This window comes from Bufo gargarizans, chromosome 4 (assembly GCF_014858855.1).
Source record: "Bufo gargarizans isolate SCDJY-AF-19 chromosome 4, ASM1485885v1, whole genome shotgun sequence".
NCBI lineage: Eukaryota > Metazoa > Chordata > Amphibia > Anura > Bufonidae > Bufo > Bufo gargarizans.
The window spans coordinates 264,807,086-264,826,148 of record NC_058083.1 but is presented as its reverse complement, the minus strand read 5'-3'; the positions used below and the strand labels follow the sequence as shown (position 1 = coordinate 264,826,148).

General features: G+C 40.8%; 1 protein-coding gene across 1 annotated transcript in view; it reads right to left on the bottom strand.

Moving 5' to 3' along the window:
* Positions 1–19,063, bottom strand: part of BCKDHB (branched chain keto acid dehydrogenase E1 subunit beta) — a 198,222-nt gene that overhangs the window by 122,236 nt on the left and 56,923 nt on the right. The window contains exons 4-6 of the mRNA XM_044290010.1: positions 16,610–16,743; positions 12,080–12,235; positions 8,443–8,551 (exon numbers count right to left, since the gene is read on the bottom strand). Of these exons, the coding sequence (XP_044145945.1) occupies positions 8,443–8,551; positions 12,080–12,235; positions 16,610–16,743 (399 nt within the window). The remainder of the gene's footprint in view (positions 1–8,442; positions 8,552–12,079; positions 12,236–16,609; positions 16,744–19,063) is intronic.

Here is a 19,063-nt window from a genome sequence, read left to right as displayed (position 1 = left end):
CTATATGTACCACCTAATCAAGGTCGCCTATTAGATGCTACTCCCAGTATAGAAGCGCATTCACACCTAAAGGTACCACTCCTTTAAAACAAATTTTTAAAAAATTCACGGAAAAAAGGATACAAAACATCCTGCAGTATATAATAGTAAATATGCCCTGAGCTGCCTGACTGAGACCACCGTGGCGCGGGTAGGTGGGCACAGATGTGTTTTGATCAAAATATATTGCATGGGTATGGGCATGGGGTAGGGAAGAAACATTGCATTACTTCGGCATAAGACAACATTGAATCAGACTGCAGTTCAGTTAGGACTACTACATAGCTATGTGTACAGTACAGTTCTGAGATGCAAAGATATCACTCAGAATTACACAAACTCCCTTTATTATGACTGTTTTGGTCTTGAACACATTGTTATACAAAGACATTTCCACCATTACCCGCAGGAGTGCCCTCCATGCTCAAGGAAGCATTAATCACAGCACAAAGACATTGTAGTTGTGCCTATATGATTAGGAATGGGTTACACATCTGTCAATCACAGACACAATTCGAATCAAAGAACAGAAATCAGAAATGTAAAACCTTTAAAGAAGACCCTTTTGGTACAGTTCGCAGGAATGTGGGCATTAACATCTAGGGTTCATAGAAGACTTCAGTTGCCTTTTTGTATGGCATATTCTTAAGGCTGGTGAAGTAGTGGAGGGGGTGTATAGGTCAACCAGATGCCATTTTGTATGATACATCCAAAGTAAATAGCCAAAACTTTGAATTCATTTGTAACTATTTTCAGGGTGCAGGGCGACAGCAACAGGAGGCATTACTGTTCCTGCAGAGGAAAAAAAAAAAAAACTAGTTTTCTGACCTATCAGGGTGTACCCGCCTAAAGAAACATCAGGTACAAATCAAGCCCGGTAGTAAAGAAAACCTCAAGTCATACAATATACCAGAAGTACATAGGAAGGTGGTGTCATCTGAGGATGAACATATGCTCAACCTTGGTGTATTTGAAGAACCTATAAATGAGTGGTCCATCCCAGTAGTACTTGGAGGTTTTAGAATGAGCAAAATTTCAATATTTGAAGCTTATGGAGATGAACTAATGGAGATGTTGGGTGATGCAGATTAAAACAACTGAATGATGGCTCACCAACCTCTGGTCAGGATGCATGGATATGTGCGGCTTCACCCACAGCACAACAACAACAACAAAAAAAGAAGAAAAAATACTGTATTACAGGCTTTATTAGAAATCCTCCATAAAAAACGATATGTGACAAAAAAGTGGCTAACTGGCTATCGCTTACGCATTTCATAGCTATGACTAAGGGCACTAAGGTGTCGGAAACACTAAGTGATAGTCCATTTTCTTTCACATATGTATTTTATGGAGGATTTCTAATAAAGCATGAAATATTTTATCTTATGGAATGCTGGATCTTCCTCTTTTGCTGTTGGGTAATGCAATGAATATAACTACTCTTGATCTCACAGTGGTTTACTGGCAAATATCAGTGTCTGATAAAGTCAAGGAAAAAAACTGACTTTTTAATGGGTTGTCCGGGCTAAGCATAGGTCATCAAAATCAGAGACGGCGAGCGCAGTGAGCACATGCCGTCTCCCTTCTCTCTTCCTGTCCACTGCTGCAGTCTATGGTCTTTGCCATAGACAGCAGAGGTGAACAGGAAGAGAGACAGGAGACAGCACATGCACACTGCTCGCGCCGTCTCCTCATACAGCTGATCGTCCGGGAATGCCAGACCTCCGCCAATCTGATATTGATGACCTATCCTGAGGATAGGTCATCAATAGTAAAAGCCCAGACAACCCCTTTAACAGCAGTTGGGGTGTTCCAATACGTAGTGATATCATTTGGGTTGCATTGTAAACCATGCTACCTTTTAGAGGTTGCTGGGTCTCATAATACGGTCACATTGTGACTATACAGCAGCCCACCCGGACACCATGGTCATTTTCTGCTAGAACTGGAGAAGTCGCCTATGGATGGTACTCACAATGAACTTGAAGGACCTATGTGTTTTTTCAAGTGTACTAATTATATAACTATTGGCAATGTATTAAAAAGGACACACATTTAGACGGACTGGAAACTCAGCATAGGTGACTCCACATCATTGTGCAGGAGCTAAGGACAAAAAAAAAATGACAACATGACGCAGTAGCTGACGGACAATGAGCTGCATTTTATTTGCATGGAGAGAAAGAACTCCACACTGCAGGAACAGATCAAAGATGAAGAAAAGGACATACTGGATAAAAGCAGCGGAAATTAAGCACAAGAGACTCCCGACCACGGCAAATATTGCACAGGGTGCCTGTCTCCAGTGATAGTATGACGATCAGGACTATGCATCTATGGGCACGTCTGATTATGTTAGCTGATACCGCTTGCTTGATGCTGCAGAAGAAAAAATGTCCTTCCGTTTCCAACAAGATGGGGCAACATGCCGCACCTCACGGAACTCAGCGCCACGGGTTCATGAACTGTTTACGGAGGAGCAAACTGTGAGCAAGGGGTTATGGCCACCACGTTCCCCAGACTTGTCCACATGCGAACAGAAAGTGTCCGCTAACAATCCACATCCCCTGGATGAACTGAAGGAAAACATCACAAACACTATCCGCAGCATCACAAGCAGTATCAGCCGACATAATCCCACGTGTGCCAGAGATGCATCTTTTGTGACTTGCGGGTAATTTAAAAAAATCCACGTGCTCGTTCATCTTGTCATACTATCACTGGAGGCGGACTACTTTTTCGTCGGCCACCCTACATAAGACTGTATGTATGTGTGCGTCGCTCTGCTTTTCTTCACTTGCTGGCCAGGAAACCTCTCGTTTCTACAAACTCATGCAGTATTCCTCACTAACACACAGCATGTGACTAAACTTGAATAGATGGTGTATTGGTTTTATACGGCATGTGCATAACTAATGCCAGGTGAGGCAGAGCTGCAGCTAAACAAAGTATACATTTGTTTCTTTTGTATGATTTTATTTATTGAATAAATATTTAGGAATGTAAGCTTCTTTTAACTTAAATAAGCACTCCCACAAGTAATTTTATTCTCTGACCTGTTATAAAGGTACATGATGTAAATTGTAGTGATGTTATTCTTCTTACCAGTGACTGTATTTGTGAGTTATAACCTCCTTCCTGATCCTCAGCTGTGTCATGTGACCAACACTCTGCCACTCCAACTAATACAGAACAAGAAGTTAGTTACTTCTCTATTCATTGCTATGAGACTGACATTGAGGCTCCCATAGGAATATACAGAGAAACTGGCTTCCTGTCCACACATAAGATGTTGTGTTGTTTGGAAAGTCAGAGTGTCAGTCACATGACACAGCTGAGGATCAGAAGGGAAGGGATAACTCACAAATACAGTCACTGGTAAGAAAATTTACTTCACTAAAGTTTACATCAGGTTAGAATAATTTTTTAGAATAATTAAAATATAAAAAAATAAAATCCCCATCCAAAGTAATATTAACTATAAACAAACTCTCCCTCCCTTTAGGTAACCCGTCAATTCCATATTTCATTAAAGATTGGAAGAGAGACTTGCAAACAAAATCCTCTCACTCTCAGATCATATAACTTTTACGTAACCACAAACATATCACACGTCGTTTTGATCAGTGATTTCCATCAGTGATTCTGAGCCAAAATCAGCTGCGGCTCTAAACACAGAACAGGTGCAGATCTTCCCCTTATACCTTATGCCCGTGGAGTCTCTAACCCTGGTATTGGCCACAATCACTAATGGAAATCACGGACCAAAACACTGATGTGTGAATGAGGCTTTAGGGCATGAAGATTCAAGAGAACGCTTACAAAAGCCTCTCAAGGTGATATCTAACACTACTTAAACTGAATCAAATGTACAGTGGTACATGCAAATTGGTAGAGTGGCGGGTGAACAAAAGGCTCTTTTCCTTCACATCTGGTGGGAATGTGAGTTAATCAAACCATTCTGGCAACAGACTTAAGATCATCAATAAAGTCTGTAAAACCAATCTCCCACTTAATCCTGAGATGGCTTTACTCTCACTATTCCCCCTGCATGCTGGAAGCTGCTAGATTACTCATTTCACTGCATTGGAAGCCTGGAGATGACCCCTTAAATCTACATAGGCTAAACAAGATAGACCAATTCACCAGATTTGAATTCATTTCTTACTGAGAATCAATGTCTCGTTAACCTTATTCTCGTATATGGGCACCATGGTCTCCTATGACTACTGCCCCTCACCCACTCCCATTTGAGATTTCTTACTAGGTTCAGACCTTCACCTTTTATGCCATACCTATGCAATGCATTTTACTTCAGTAGCGTGTGGTCTTTTGGACCTTACCTTGCTATCTTGATAAACTCCAGGGGACAGCGGCTTCAGCCCCCCCACCCCATTCTCACCCCCCCCCCTCCTCTTTCATCTTTTCCTCTCCACTATACTTCAAGTGGCTTTAGTTCTCAAATCGTTATATATCGGTGACAGCTGATATCTGAGAAGGCCTTAAGTCTTGCATTGACTACTGTGCACATTATCCAGGAGCTCCTGTACTGTCATCATCAGTTTATTTCAATTTGTTAGGCTCCGTTTAGGGGCAGGAGAATGGAAAGGATGGATAAGCACATAACTGACACCAAACTGAGTCAAACGGAGCCTGAGGACCCCATAGACTATAATGGGGTCCGTTATGTTTCCGCTCAGAAGATGATTTTTAAGCGGAGACAAAAGTTGTGCATGCAGGACTTTTGTCTCCGCTTAAAAATCATCTTCTGAGCGGAAACATAACGGACCCTATTATAGTCTATGGGGCCTAAGGGCTCCGTTCGACTCAGTTTGGTGTCAGTCACATGTAACATTTATGTTTTGCAATTTAAAGGAGTTTTCTAAATTCCTGTGGTAACTATGCAATGCACTCTGCATTTATTAACTGGAAAACACTGTTATGCACTTAATAATTTTGAGAAACCTAGAAAGTTAGAAAAGCTATATATGTAAGTTCTGGAAATGCAGAGAATCCTGTGCACGTCTAAATGGGAATAAAAGAAACATTTAAGAATTGTAGCTCTATATTCAATGGCTGCTGCCATAAAATGGTTGTCTGGGAATAAGTAACTTCTTACAGGTCTCCACAGGCTGCCTCCGCTATGGAAAGAGTCATACTTACCTGCTAGCCACAGCGCACTGTCTCCCGTGTATTTATCCTCCGGTCCGCAGCCTGTTTACTTCCGATCTGCCATGGGTATCATCATCTGTTCTGATACTGGCTCCAACGTCCACAAGAGATAGATCATTGCTTAAGCCTGTTATTGGCTGCAGCGTAGCAGATGATTAGGCCCGTGTCGGGGGCAAATTATACAAGTCGCGGATAGGAAGATGAACACACAGGAGCTGCCACGCAGGATTAGAGCGGCAGAAAGCAGGTAAGTATGATTCTTTTCATAGCGGAAGCAGGCTGCGGGCTCCTGTGAAAAGTTACTTATTCCTGGACAATACCCTATACTGTCTAACATGACTATTAGTGAACTTCCTCTTTTGGTTTTTAGAAGAGGAACTTACTACTGAGCATGTGTAGTAAAGCCCCATGCATTGTCACTGAGGTCCTTGGAGCAGCATGAAAATACCTAGTATAAAGGACAGGAGAGGTAAGAACAAATTATCTATCACCACTAGAAACACTCTGCTTATCACTGCTTATAGTATAAGGACCGGAGAAGTTAGAACTGATTATCTATCACCACAAGAACACCCTGCTTATCACTGTTTATAGTATAAGGACAGGAGAGAACACAGGGGAGATGAGAACTGATTATCTCTCACCACTAGAAACACCCTGCTTATCACTGTTTATAGTATGACAGGAGAGAACACAGGGGAGATGAGAACTGATTATCTCTCACCACTAGAACACCATGCTTATCACTGCTTATAGTATAAGGATAAGAGAGAAGATTGGAGAGGTGAGAACTGATTATCTCTCACCACTTAGAACACCCTGCTTATCACTTTTTTTGATAAATAAGGGCCTTAGATTGATAGAACATAAAATATATTTATGATCAACATTTCTAAACTTTTCTAAATTTATATGAATAAATCACACAATATTAACAGATAATATATTTTTGAAGCTGGAGTACATCTCTACTGACTCCACCCAAAACGAGTTTTGGCCTCAGCTACGCAGCCCTGTTTTTAACATATGTGGAGATAATGAACATATATTATAATTGACCGCTGCATCTGAAGGGTGAAATGTCTGACTGCCTAAAAGTGATCACACAACTGCAAAATAGCAATTTTGATCTGAACACTGAATTTAAACGATATAAAACAATAATGTAATCCAGTAATCCATTAGATAACGGAGTACGGTAACCTATCTAACCTATCTCAATAAACCAGAATACTTATTACAACCAAGCCTTACCCTGCTAAATAACATTCCGTTTTAATATCAGCCATGTTCTCTTATGCACTGTCAATGTGTATTTTAAGCACTGATTGAACAGTGTAGATGTGAGAACTAACCATGAATCACTTACAATAATTTCTCAAAGATCATTGCAAATGGTAGTGACCTTCCTTTCTTCTTTACAGACTGCACTGTGTTCGTATCATGTATTTAAAGGCACGGCAATCATTTTTAGGCAGTTATCAAGTTTACATACAAATGAACTTTTAAATAATATGGCAGGAACCTAAAGAGCTTTGTGGCTGATGTCAATTTGCTGCAGATGGAGGCTAAAAGTAGATGTAAATTCATACTCAAATACTTTACACAAGTAATAACACGCAATGTACAGTAAAAATGTAATATATACATTCTGATAATATATGCTTTACATATAATACATAACTTAAATAATATAAAACTAACAAGGCCACAGGTCTGTGTACTTTACCATGAGTCACAGAAACAGAACCGTTCATTTCCATGAGATCACAGCGCAATAAATTACACTCTTTTGGTTCAAACAGTCAATGTGCTGGCTGAGAGGACACTAGGTTGATGGACAATTAAATCCCATGTCAGTGACATGTCTGCTGGTAATTTATCACAGCTGTTATGGCTATGTTACAACTCAACCCATCTAAACAGTTTAGCCCAAGAGCAGATGTACTTCTATATATACGAAAGTTATACATAGCTTTGTTGGATTTGTGTAAAACGTATTACAAACAATTCTAATTTTTTTCTCTAGTTTATATGGCAGCAACATATTCTGCAACACTTTACAAATATCATCATCACTCACTGTCCCCAATGGGGCTATCAGTATGTCTTTGGAGTGTGGGAGAACATTTTTTTAAATGTTTAGCTTTAATTTATTCTGTCCCCAAACTAGTAGATAATAGACCTGTAAATATCAGACATATAAAACGCACAAATTGGTAGTCATTATACTAAACATTCAGGTCCAAATAAACAATTTTAGTACAGTAAGATGACAAAATCAATAAGACAATATGTACATAGTATAAAACATCCTTCATCGCCACCCACATAGCAGCAAATCTCCACATCTAGGAATATATGTCAAATACTGTAATACATAAAGCATTGAAGGTATAGAAATATACCGCTCAATAAAATGGACATCCGCTTTAAATATTTTTGTAACTAAACCAGATTTTCTCATAAGTCGCAGTTGTACTTTACTACCCGAGGAAACAATAAAAACATTGGCTCTTTATGCACATTTTACAGACTCCAAATCAGTTTCAAATTTGAGTAAAACACTCCGGTCCTTAGAACTACATGGCAAAGCATGTCAATAGATCTTTGTAGCATAAAATTAGCTAAAGGGATCCAGATTAACCCTCTGGGCTACTGCTTAATCACATATCAGAACCTTGTCAGATTAACATTTCTACATGCGCAGGAACACGGTCAGCTCCAAAGGGTTGCCAAGGTGTGTGCCAGTGGGCTAAACATCAAGTACGAGTTATTAGTATTAGATTTTACTAAGATTAGCCATAACAACTGCTATTGGCTTCCAGTTTAGACATTTGTGGATTAGCAAAAGAAAATAAGGTGAAATATTCTCCCTGTCACCAAGTCTAATATATTGGTGAGGGCATTTATTTTCTGACTCATGTTACATTACTCTCCAAAAGAACACCTAAACTTATACAAAAAGAAAAAAGAAATAAAAAAAACAACAATCTGAATTAAAAGAAAATGCAGATGACTACATCAGGAAAGGCATGGCCAAGAAAAATATGGATAGGCCAGGCAAGTGCTGACAGCCAAAGCATACAACTGCTGCCTTAACTTGAAACACTTGCCGGCAACCATGTAGCATTTATTTCTAAATGAGCGAAGCCAACATTTTTCTTACAAGCAGCCAAAACATAAATCTAGTCATATGAATATAGACATTTGTACTTAGCACATTACCTGCAGCTCTGTACAGTATTTTGGGTTCAAAGAAAATACATGGGTTTTTATCTTCAATGCAGGATAGCAGCAAGCCCTTTGCTTGGATCGGACTTCTGGGTATGACCACCTGCAGTACACAGTAGAGCGCACAACCACAGTCAGATAAATGTTCAGCACCAAAGCAATACAAGTATGAACATTCAAGAGTTGGCAATATTATATAATCTACAGTGTGATAGTAATATACCTGACATAACAGTCGTGGCCAAACGTTTTGAGACTGAAAGATTTGGCTTACACAAAGTTTGCTGCTTCAGTTTTTATGGTGGCATTTTGCATTAACACTAGATTGTTATGAAGTATGATTAGATGAATTGCAATTAATTCCAAAGTCGTTCCTTGCCATGAAAATTAACTTAATAAAAAAAAATCTCCACTGCATTTAAGCCCTGCTATAAAAATGATCTGCTAAGATCATTTCAGTGATCTGCTTGTTACCTCAAATGAATGTGTTATCAAGGACAAAGCAGCTGATATCACTGTCACACTGAATGAATTGGGCTACTTTCACACTTGCGGTAGCCTTTTCCAGCAGGCTGTTCCGGCTGAGGAACAGCTTGCCGAATCCGTGCTACCGCAAGTCCACTCCGGTCCCATTCACTATAATGAGGGAGGGCCGGAGGTCTGGCCACAGCACGGCAAACATGCCGAGAGGCGGCCGGAATAAAACTATAGCACGCTGCGGTTTTTGTCCAGGTTGCCTCTCAGCATTCTTGCATTGTTGCGGCCGGACCTCCGGCCCGTCCCCATAATAGTGAAGGGGGTTGAAGCGGACTTCCACCACCACAGTGGACTTGCGGTAGCACAGATCCGGCAGGCTGTTCCCCAGCCGGAAAAGGCTACCGCAAGTGTGAAAGTAGCCTTAGAAGAGCAGACTGGTTGCTTCTTGAAATCATTGGGGTTCTCGAAATCATTGTATTTTTCTGTTCATCATGCTTACCCCCAATGAAACATGTGCAGTTATGACTGCTTTGCTTCAAAAGGACTTCACAGGCAAGCACATTGCTGCTTGTAAAATTGCACCTAAATCAATCCTTTATCAGATCATCATCAACTTCAAAGGAGAGAAGTTTGATTGCTGTGAAGACTTCAAGACACCCAAGAAAGTCCAGCAAGTGCTGGACTTTAGACTGTGTCCTAAACATGATTTAGATACAGGATCGGTTCACCACCAGGGCAGAGCTTGCTCAGGAATGACAGCAGGAAGTTGCGAGTACATCTGTACCCACAGTGAGGTAACGTCTTTTGGAGGATGGTCTGATGTCAAAAAGGGCAGCAAGAAGCTACTTCTCTACAAGTAAAACATGAAGGACAGACTGACATTCTACAGGGACTGGGCTGCAGAGGACTGGAGATAAAGTTATTTTCTCTGATGAAGCCCAATTCAGACTGTTTGGAACATCTGGAAAAATTACTGACTGGAGAACTACCAATGAATCATTGGTAACAGTAAAGCATCCTGGAGACCATTAATGTGTGGGGTTACTTATCATCCAAGGGAGAGAACGCGCTCACAATTCCGCCACACTGCCATGATTAAAGAATGGCATGAAAACATCCCCCAAGAGCAACTTCTCTTAAAGGCCCAGGAGCAATTTGGTGATGAACAAGGTCATAAGGCAAAAGTGATAACTAAGTGACTCACTGAAGAAAACATTGAAATGTTGGGTCCATGGCCAGGAAAATCCCCAGATCTCAATCCCATTGAGAACCTGTGGTCAATCATCAAAACGAAAATGGTGGACCAACAATAACAAAGAAAATATGATAAACTCCAAGCACTGATTAGGCAACATTGGGCTACCATCAGTCAGGATTTGGCCCAGAAGCTGATTTCCAGCATGCCCTGGTGAACTGCATAAGTCTTGAAAAAGAAGGGTCTACACTGGAAATATTGAGTCTTTAGATAAACATTATGCATTTGTCATTAAAAGTTCTGAAGTACAATTATAAGCATTTTATTATATCATAGAAACATCTGACAAAAAGATCTAAAAACACTGAAGCAGCAAAGTTTATGAAAACAAAAATGTGTGTCAGTCTCAAAACATCTGGTCACAACTGTATTATATCGATATCTAAACAGAATGGCCCACATTTACTAATGTCAATGCAGCTAGACACAAACTAGTGCATTTTTGGTGCAATCTGGCACATGTAATATTTGAGAAATCCTCTCCACCTAGCAAGCCAAGGGGGTGTAGCATCTTAGGTGCCTAATATGAGACATTTAGCACCAAAACCATTCTTGTCCTGACAAAATTATGGCTCAAACTAAGTCAACCAATAGCTATCTCTTTACCAACCACATTTATCATCCAGCATCAGCCACCATGATAAATGTGGAGCAGGTCTAGAAAGCCTAAGTTTACACAATCTGCAATCTAATTTATGGCCAATTAACGATGCAAAACTATCAAGATAAAGATAACAAAAAAAAATGTTGTCTCAAAAAAGGAAGAAAAAAAAAAAGCAGATTAACTACAAGTTTCACATCAGTGAAGAAGAACTGCTGGAAGATGTAAATCGCTTTATTGAAGACAGAGCTTCTTCAAAGTCCTGTACAGCACACAGGGACAATGCAAAAAGTGGGTGGGACTTAGCAGAAGAGACATGGCCTCCAAAGCCCGACAGATTTACACCAAACACTAGTATAAAAAAAGAGTGCAGCTGCAGCTCATATGCTTGAATTTCTGGTGCACAGACTACTTATGGAATTCTGTAATACTTTATGTGTACTGGAAAGAGTCATTTGTTGCTAGCTTTACATGCACTGTAAATTAAGCAGTGCACATGACAAGCAAATTAAGGCACACAAAGATTATATGCATACAAATATACATATGACTTACACTTGGCATTAAGGCCTCCAATTTTTTTTCTTTTTCATTAATTTAAACTCTATTTTTGTCTTGAAAGTTGCACCTCTGAAAACTAGATTTCTATGTAATGACTGAGTTATGCATATTAATGTAATCACGAGTCCCTGACCACATAGTGATCTTTTGACACATACAGTAAACCCCAATTTAAATTGTAAAATTAAGCGAAAAGGAACTTGGCATTTCTAATTTCATACTTCTGTGGATATGTAACTGTGTAAAAGCTGCATAAATACCAGTGTATTGAAAAAGTGTAGTATTATTGTCAACACTCCACTCTAGCTTCTACCAGAACTGCAGGAGATGTTCTCTCCCTCCACCTCCAGCCCCACTGTTCCTGCCCGGCAAGTCCTTATTCTGCTGCCAGTTGGATGGGTGGTCAGGGGAGAATGCTGCTGCCAGTGGGGGGAGCAGTTTCAGGGGACAATACTGCTGCCAGGAGGATCTAGCGGCTTGGGTCTACAGCTGTCAGGGACCTTGAGGAGAAGACAGAAGTGATTTATTACAGCTTCTGCCTTATCTTTTGCTCGGTGCATAAAGCTTAGTAATAAGCGATACATGGTGAAAGGAGAAAGTGGCTATGCCACTTCCTCCAGATGACCCGGTGATCACATGTCACAGGTTAGGGGGTGCAATACTTAGCTTGCCCTGGACACTGGCAACCCACGCTCCTCTACTGCCTCAGTGTAAAAGTAGTTATAGGTTGATCATACCTTTATACCAGGAGAATGGGCAAAAAAGGCCTCAGGACTTTGGGAATGATAAAGTGCACCATGGCCAACACAACCCCATGGTGCTCTAATGGTCAGGCTCCCACAATTGAAAAGGTCACCGGATCGATATCGATATTTGGCTGCTTCATTAACAATCTGCAGGATAGAAATAAAACATTTTATCTATAACACATAAACAAGTGACAGATATCTGTGTTTTGCACAACATGTAAAAGTGGATTCTTATTACAAATCTTCAAAAGGGGCCCCATTCCATCACAATCACTTGGGGTTTTTCAAATCTTGTATACTGATCACCTTACGATAGGTCATTAATATGTGATTGGTGGAAGGGATCAGACTCTCGGCACCCCTGTAGCTCAGCTGTTTCAAGAGATCATTGAACTCCGGTGAGCACCACAGCCTCTTCCTAGCCCAGTGACAAAGTTCATAGGTCACATAGCCTAGTTGCAGCTCAGTCTCATTCAAGTCAAGTCAATGGATCTGAGCTGCAATGCCACGCACTGTCGCTATATGATGGACGGGGCTGTGCTTTGTATGCTTTAAGCAGGTCACATTGCTCACCAGAGCAGAATGGCGGGGGTACTGGGAGTTGGACTTCCAATAATCAAGTATTGATGACCTATCTTGAGGATTGATCATTATATATCATTATATCAATATAGGGGATCTGGAAAACCCCTTCAAAACAATGAGGTTCACTATATGAGAAGCTTGCAATAATTGTGGTCTCCATTTTCTGTGGTTTTGCCTCCTTTCTGCTGTCTGCATTATATTTTCTACTGCCCACAGTGATCAAAAACAGCATCTCACCACCGTGTGGTGCCCCCCCCATGCAGCTTCACGTGTATACACAAGAAAACAAACAAAATACATTGAAACAATTATTATGTATTTGCACCTTAAAGGTTTAATAAAAATTCTATTTTTTCATTTCTACATAGTTAAAGTCATTGATGGATAGCCTTCCTGCATGCAAACAGCCATTAGATTAAAGGGAGTCTATCAGCAGTTTTAATCATGCAAAAGTGCTGACCAAGCTAGGTAAGGGCCAGGAAGAGTGAAACCAACATACCTTTTACTGAACTTTTATCTGTAGTAGTGCAAATGTGAACCTTTATTCGGTCAGGTTCTGCTCCTGCAAGTGTCCAGGAGACAGTGCTTCAATGTAAAGTGCCTGCAGCATTGAGCTGCACCTCACTGCAGAGGGCACTTCACACTGAAGTTCTACCTCCAAGGTATCGGCAGAAGAATAAAATATATATTCACATTAGTATTACTGCTAATAATAATAATAAAAGCTACGTAAAACATTTATCCTGCTCTCCCAACTAGTGCTGTGAGCAGTTTTCTATCATTTTTTTTTTGTCAAAACTGCTGACAGATAGCACAAGATGGATGTCCATATTAAATAATGTTGTTGTATTGTTTGTGTTGATTTTTACAATTTATGTACAATTTAATAAATCCTCATACAAGCAGACATAATACCCAAATCGAAGATACATTTAAAGTGGATCCGATCATCAGTCGTAACCCCCATAAGCTTGTGACAATCACTAAATAGGCGGTAGGGAAACTAGTTAAAAAAACACCAATTTTATCCATCATAAGCCAAGCATACTGGAGAAAACGATCATTTAAAACATCCATGGGCCACACGCAAGTTAAAGACTTATCTTTCGCAACTCCTCTCATACTCATCCCCTTCACTCTTCATTTACATATCCTGCATCATCTGATGTTCTTTCCAGGTGACATCAGTCAAGAATGGAGGGCAACAGCTCCCACCGATAACTCGGGACACTTCGTAATTCATCTGCCTGAAGCGTGTCAGTAAATAAGAGTTCATTTTCTCAGGTTCTATTCTTGGTTTACGATAGGCATACAACACATACCTATTTGGCAGTGTTAGGAGCTCAGATAGGGTTCCATGTAGCAGCCAAAAACCATGCAGACATGCATGGTCTTTAAATTAACTTTTTAAGAAAAACATTGTCATTTGACTGTTGATTAATGATGGCCATAAAGTTTTGTGAATACCACAGGGCCATTATCAATTAACAATGGATATATGGAAAAATACTACAGCTTGTTCTATGATTAAGATCACTAAGACAATCGGTAGTGTTTTACGATTTGGAATATATATATATATATATATATATATATATATATGGACATATATGTATGTATGTATGTTTTGTGATCACTCAAAAACACAACCATCAATGTCAACTAAACTTGGTAAACACAGCCCTTGCTACCTGGAAAGAAATCTTGTGGGGGGTCACAGCTCTCTAGCACGTACCGTTCCTGAGATATTCCCCAAAAATATCTGCATTAGCCAATACAAGCCTGCATGTCTTTCTCTTCATATCCCAACTGCCATACACACGGTCACATGACCCTTATCAGCCAACAGAAGCTTGCAGGACCTTAGCCTCCACATACACACAGTTTTACTACAGGTTTCCATAACAACCCAGCAATAGGGCACAACTACACTGCTACATGTGTCGCGCGACATTGATGTTGCACCAATTTCGTGAGACAATTTTTATAATAATAGTCTATGCTGTTGCACTGCCACATGTGACATGCTGCGACTGCGACGCGACAGTCACAGAAAAAAAAACATCTTGGATGGATTTTGCAACTGTCGCGTCGCAGTATGTCGCATGTCACCATAGCCTATCATTATAAAAATAGTTGAGACAAAATGTTGCACGACACATGTCGTCGTGTAGCCCTAGCATTAAAGGGGCAGGGAGCTGTGGAGGTCACTGTTAAATGGGTGGGCGCTGTGTAGGCATTCACTGTGGATGTTACTGTTAAGGAGGCAGGCCGCTGTAGAGGCCACTGTTAAGGCAGCAGGGGATCGGTGTCGGACTATATCAATCCTTTCTTTTATTCACTTTTTGTAATCCACTCTGAATGATAAAACACAGTATGAATACGCTCATTTTAAAAGCTGTTTTGCGTTAAGTCAGCAATTCTTTGCTATATCTATACGGAGAGTGCAGGGAAAGTCGCTGCCAGAAACCTCTGCAGGTGGCGTATCTAACAAGTAAAGACCATAATATAATATGTATGAGGACTTTAGCATGTATTTTGTTATCGAAGAGGATTTCAATGAAAGGTAATACTTCTGTTATATGATAATGACTCCTCCCCCTCCCTGCACAATGATATCTGTACATGACACACAGCATGCTCGGAACGCTCTCTTTTATAAGTCAGCAAGCCAGAAAATTACTTATTAAAAGGGAACCTGCCGCGGTGAACCTGTTGTCTGAGCTGCAAGCAGCATGTGAGCAGGAGGAGCTGAGCAGATCAATATATCGTTTTTAAGGAAAAGATTCATTAAAACTTGTAATTGATTCATTTAAATTCCTACTCATTCTGGGCTTTGAAGTCTGAGGAGACGGTCCTATCAGTGACTGACAGCTATCTGTGTATACACAGTCATAGAGGACAGGCTGTCAATCATTGATAGAACCGCCTACTAGGACTTCAAAGTCCAGAATGAGTAGGAATTTAAATAAATAAATTACTAATTTTACAGTTTCTTTTCCTATAAAACTGTATATCAACATGTTCAGCTCCTCCTGCCCTATAACATGTTGTCTTCAGCTCAGACACCGTGTTCAGTGTGACAGGATCTAAGCACAGGTGCATATAGAGTTAAGTGAAGACACATCCCAAAGGCGGTGTTGGTTGTGGGGGCATGGCTTAACACGGGCTGTGAAGTCGCTATGTCATAATGTGCCTCCCAGTATTAATAATGCCCCCATTAGTGCCCCACAGAATAGATAATGCCCCCCATTGGTGCCCCCAGTAACAGTTATGCCTCCATTAGTGCCCTCCCAGAATTAATAATGCCCCAATTAGCACCCCCAGAATTAATAATGCCCCCAGTTATATTAATGCCTCAATTAGTGCCCCCTAGAATTAATAATGCTGCCATTAGCGCCCTCAAAATTAATAATGCCCCCATTAGCACCCCCCAGAATAGTGCCCCCCGTCCATAATTTTCAGATCCGCAAGATACGGACCCACGCCACATCAGAGTGCAGTACCATTAACTTCAATGGGTATGCGATCCAAAAAATTGCGGTCAGAGATAAGACATGTTCCATCTATTGTGGCGCAGCTGCACAGACCTGGAAGCACATTGAAGACATATCCTATCTTTGGCAGCAACACACTGATGTCCGTGCCTTGCAGATCCGGAAAAAAACTGCCACAGTTGGGTGAATGGGGCATAAAGCAGATGTTTTCTAGCAGAATGCCACTACTATAAAAACAGATTCATCTGTAAGGTGCAAACACACTTATTTTTGGTGAAAAAAATGATTACACCTGTAAATAAAAAGTCTCATTATTTCTACCCTAGAAATGAGTAAGCAATCTCATGTGGAGTCAAATGACGGAGGTTTATACTTAGACATTTACGCTTGGCAAGGAAGTTAAGATGTCAACTCTGTATTCCCTGGGTGTACAAACCTGATCAAATGCTGGATATATGTAGTCTGCAAACTGGATCTCAGCAATCGAGGTAGCGCCAGTAACCGCAACACCAATGCCAAATCCAACAATTCCCTGTTCACACAAGGGGGTGTTGAAAACTCTGTCTTTACCTGGAAAACATTCAATAATTGACAAGTTACATACTGAAGTGATTTGTGGTGAAGTAAGGGTACTTTCACACTGGCGTCAAAGTTTTCCGGCATTGAGTTCCATCCTAGGGGTTCAATGCCGGAAAAAAAACTGATCAGTTTTATCCTAATGCATTCTGAATGGAAAGGATGCATCAGGATGTCTTCAGGTCAGTCCTTTTACGGTATTTGGACGGAGAAAAAAAATGCAGAATGCAGCACACTTGCCGGCATTTTTTTCCATTGGAATGTATTAGTGCCGGATCCGGTATTCTGGCCTGCACATGCGCAGAACTTTAAAAATAAATACTGTATCCGTTTTTCCAGATGACACCGGAGAGACGGATCCGGTATTGCAATCTACAGGAGCAGGAGCGCACGGCGTCATTGGTTGCCATGACGCCCTGTGCGCTTCATGCCGCCACTGCACTACAGTAATACACTGGTATGAGCTATACCAGTGTATTACTGTAGTGCAGCGGCTGCATGAAGCGCACGGCGTCATAGCAACCAATGACGCCGTGCGCTCCTGCTCTCAGCAGGAATCCAGGCCGGGTTACCACGGACCCACTCACGGCCGTGTGCATTCGGCTTACACAGGGCTTCTTTTGAATTTTTTCAACCAGTGGTAAAAATTTTTTTATTTCAGTCAATGAGGGATGTATTCCTACAAGGAGGCATGCATCGGAGCCGTCCCCCAGAGTTATCGCTCTGTGGATGTGTGAAATCAACTTGCTTTATTAGGTTGAGACAGGCTGTACTTTGGAATGGCAGAAGATTTAAACATTATGGGGGTCATTTATCAAAACTGGTGTATAGGAAAACTGGCTTAGTTGCCCATAGCAACCAATCAGATTCCACCTTTCATTTTGGACAGCTCCTTTGAGCCAGTTCTACTTCACCAGTTTGATAAATGACTCCCTACAGCTTGGGTGTATACTATAGAAATAGCATTTTCTACAGGGCCCAATCAGGTACGAGAGTTTGCACCTTTTTGTGTGGAAACAGCATAGTGTCTTTTAGCTATAATGTGGGATTTCTGATATTTGGTGCAATTATAAATACCTCTACTTAAAACTGCAGCATAAGTGGCAAAAAATGATTACACTAGGTGGCTGGGGGCCCAATTTTATTTTGCTATGGGGCCTATAAATTATAGTGTATGGTTTTTAGCTCCTATCCTTTTTGAATACTGCTAATTTCATCTTTACCCATCATTCTCATTTTAAATACACAGTGGCATGCAAAAGTCTGAGCACCCCTGATCACAATTACTGTTATTGTGAACAGTTAAGAAAGTTGAAGATTGATAATTTAATGGCACATTCCCTTTGTATTTTAAGCAAAAAAAAAATTTTTTTTTCTTTTACATTTTCAAAGTAACAAAAAAAGAAAAAGGTCCGGAAGCAAAACTTTAGGCACCCTGCATGGTTAGTATGTATCACAGCATGTAAATGCTTTTTGTAGACAGCCAAGAGTATTCAGTTCTTGTTTCAGTGATTTTCACCCATTCTGCCTTGCAAAAGTCTTCCAGTTCTGTGAGATATCGGGGCCATCTTGCATGCACTGCTCTTTTGAGGTCTATACACAGATTTTTTTATGATGTTCAGGGAACTGTGGGGGGGGGGGGGGGCGTTGTAAGGGCCATGGTAATACCTTCAACTCCTGCCTTTTGAGGTGTGTTTAGGATCATTATCCATTTGTAGAAGCCATCCTCTTTTGAACTTCATCTTTTTTACAGTTGATGTTTATTCTAGAAATTACTAGGATATCATTGAATCTATTCTTCCATCTATCCATGAAATGTTCCACATGCCATTGGCTGCAACACAACCCCAAAGCATGATTGATCCACCCCTATGCTTAAAGGTTGGAGAGGTGTTCTTTTCATGAAATTCTGTGATACCTTTGCTCATTGTGGCCAAAGAGTTTTATTTTAACCTCATCAGTCAACAGGGCTGAAATGCATCAGGCTTAGGCCTCATGCACACGACAGTTTTTTTTCACAGTCCGCAAAAACGGGGTCCGTGGGTCCGTGATCCGTGACCGTTTTTTCGTCCGTGGGTCTTCCTTGATTTTTGGAGGATCCACGGACATGAAAAAAAAGTCGTTTTGGCGTCCGCCTGGCCGTGCGGAGCCAAACGGATCCGTCCTGAATTACAATGCAAGTCAATGGGGACGGATCCGTTTGATGTTGACACAATATGGTGCAATTGCAAACGGATCCGTCCTCATTGACTTTCAATGTAAAGTCAGGAGTCCCTTTACTTTCACACTTGCGTTCATATAATGCAGACGGTGG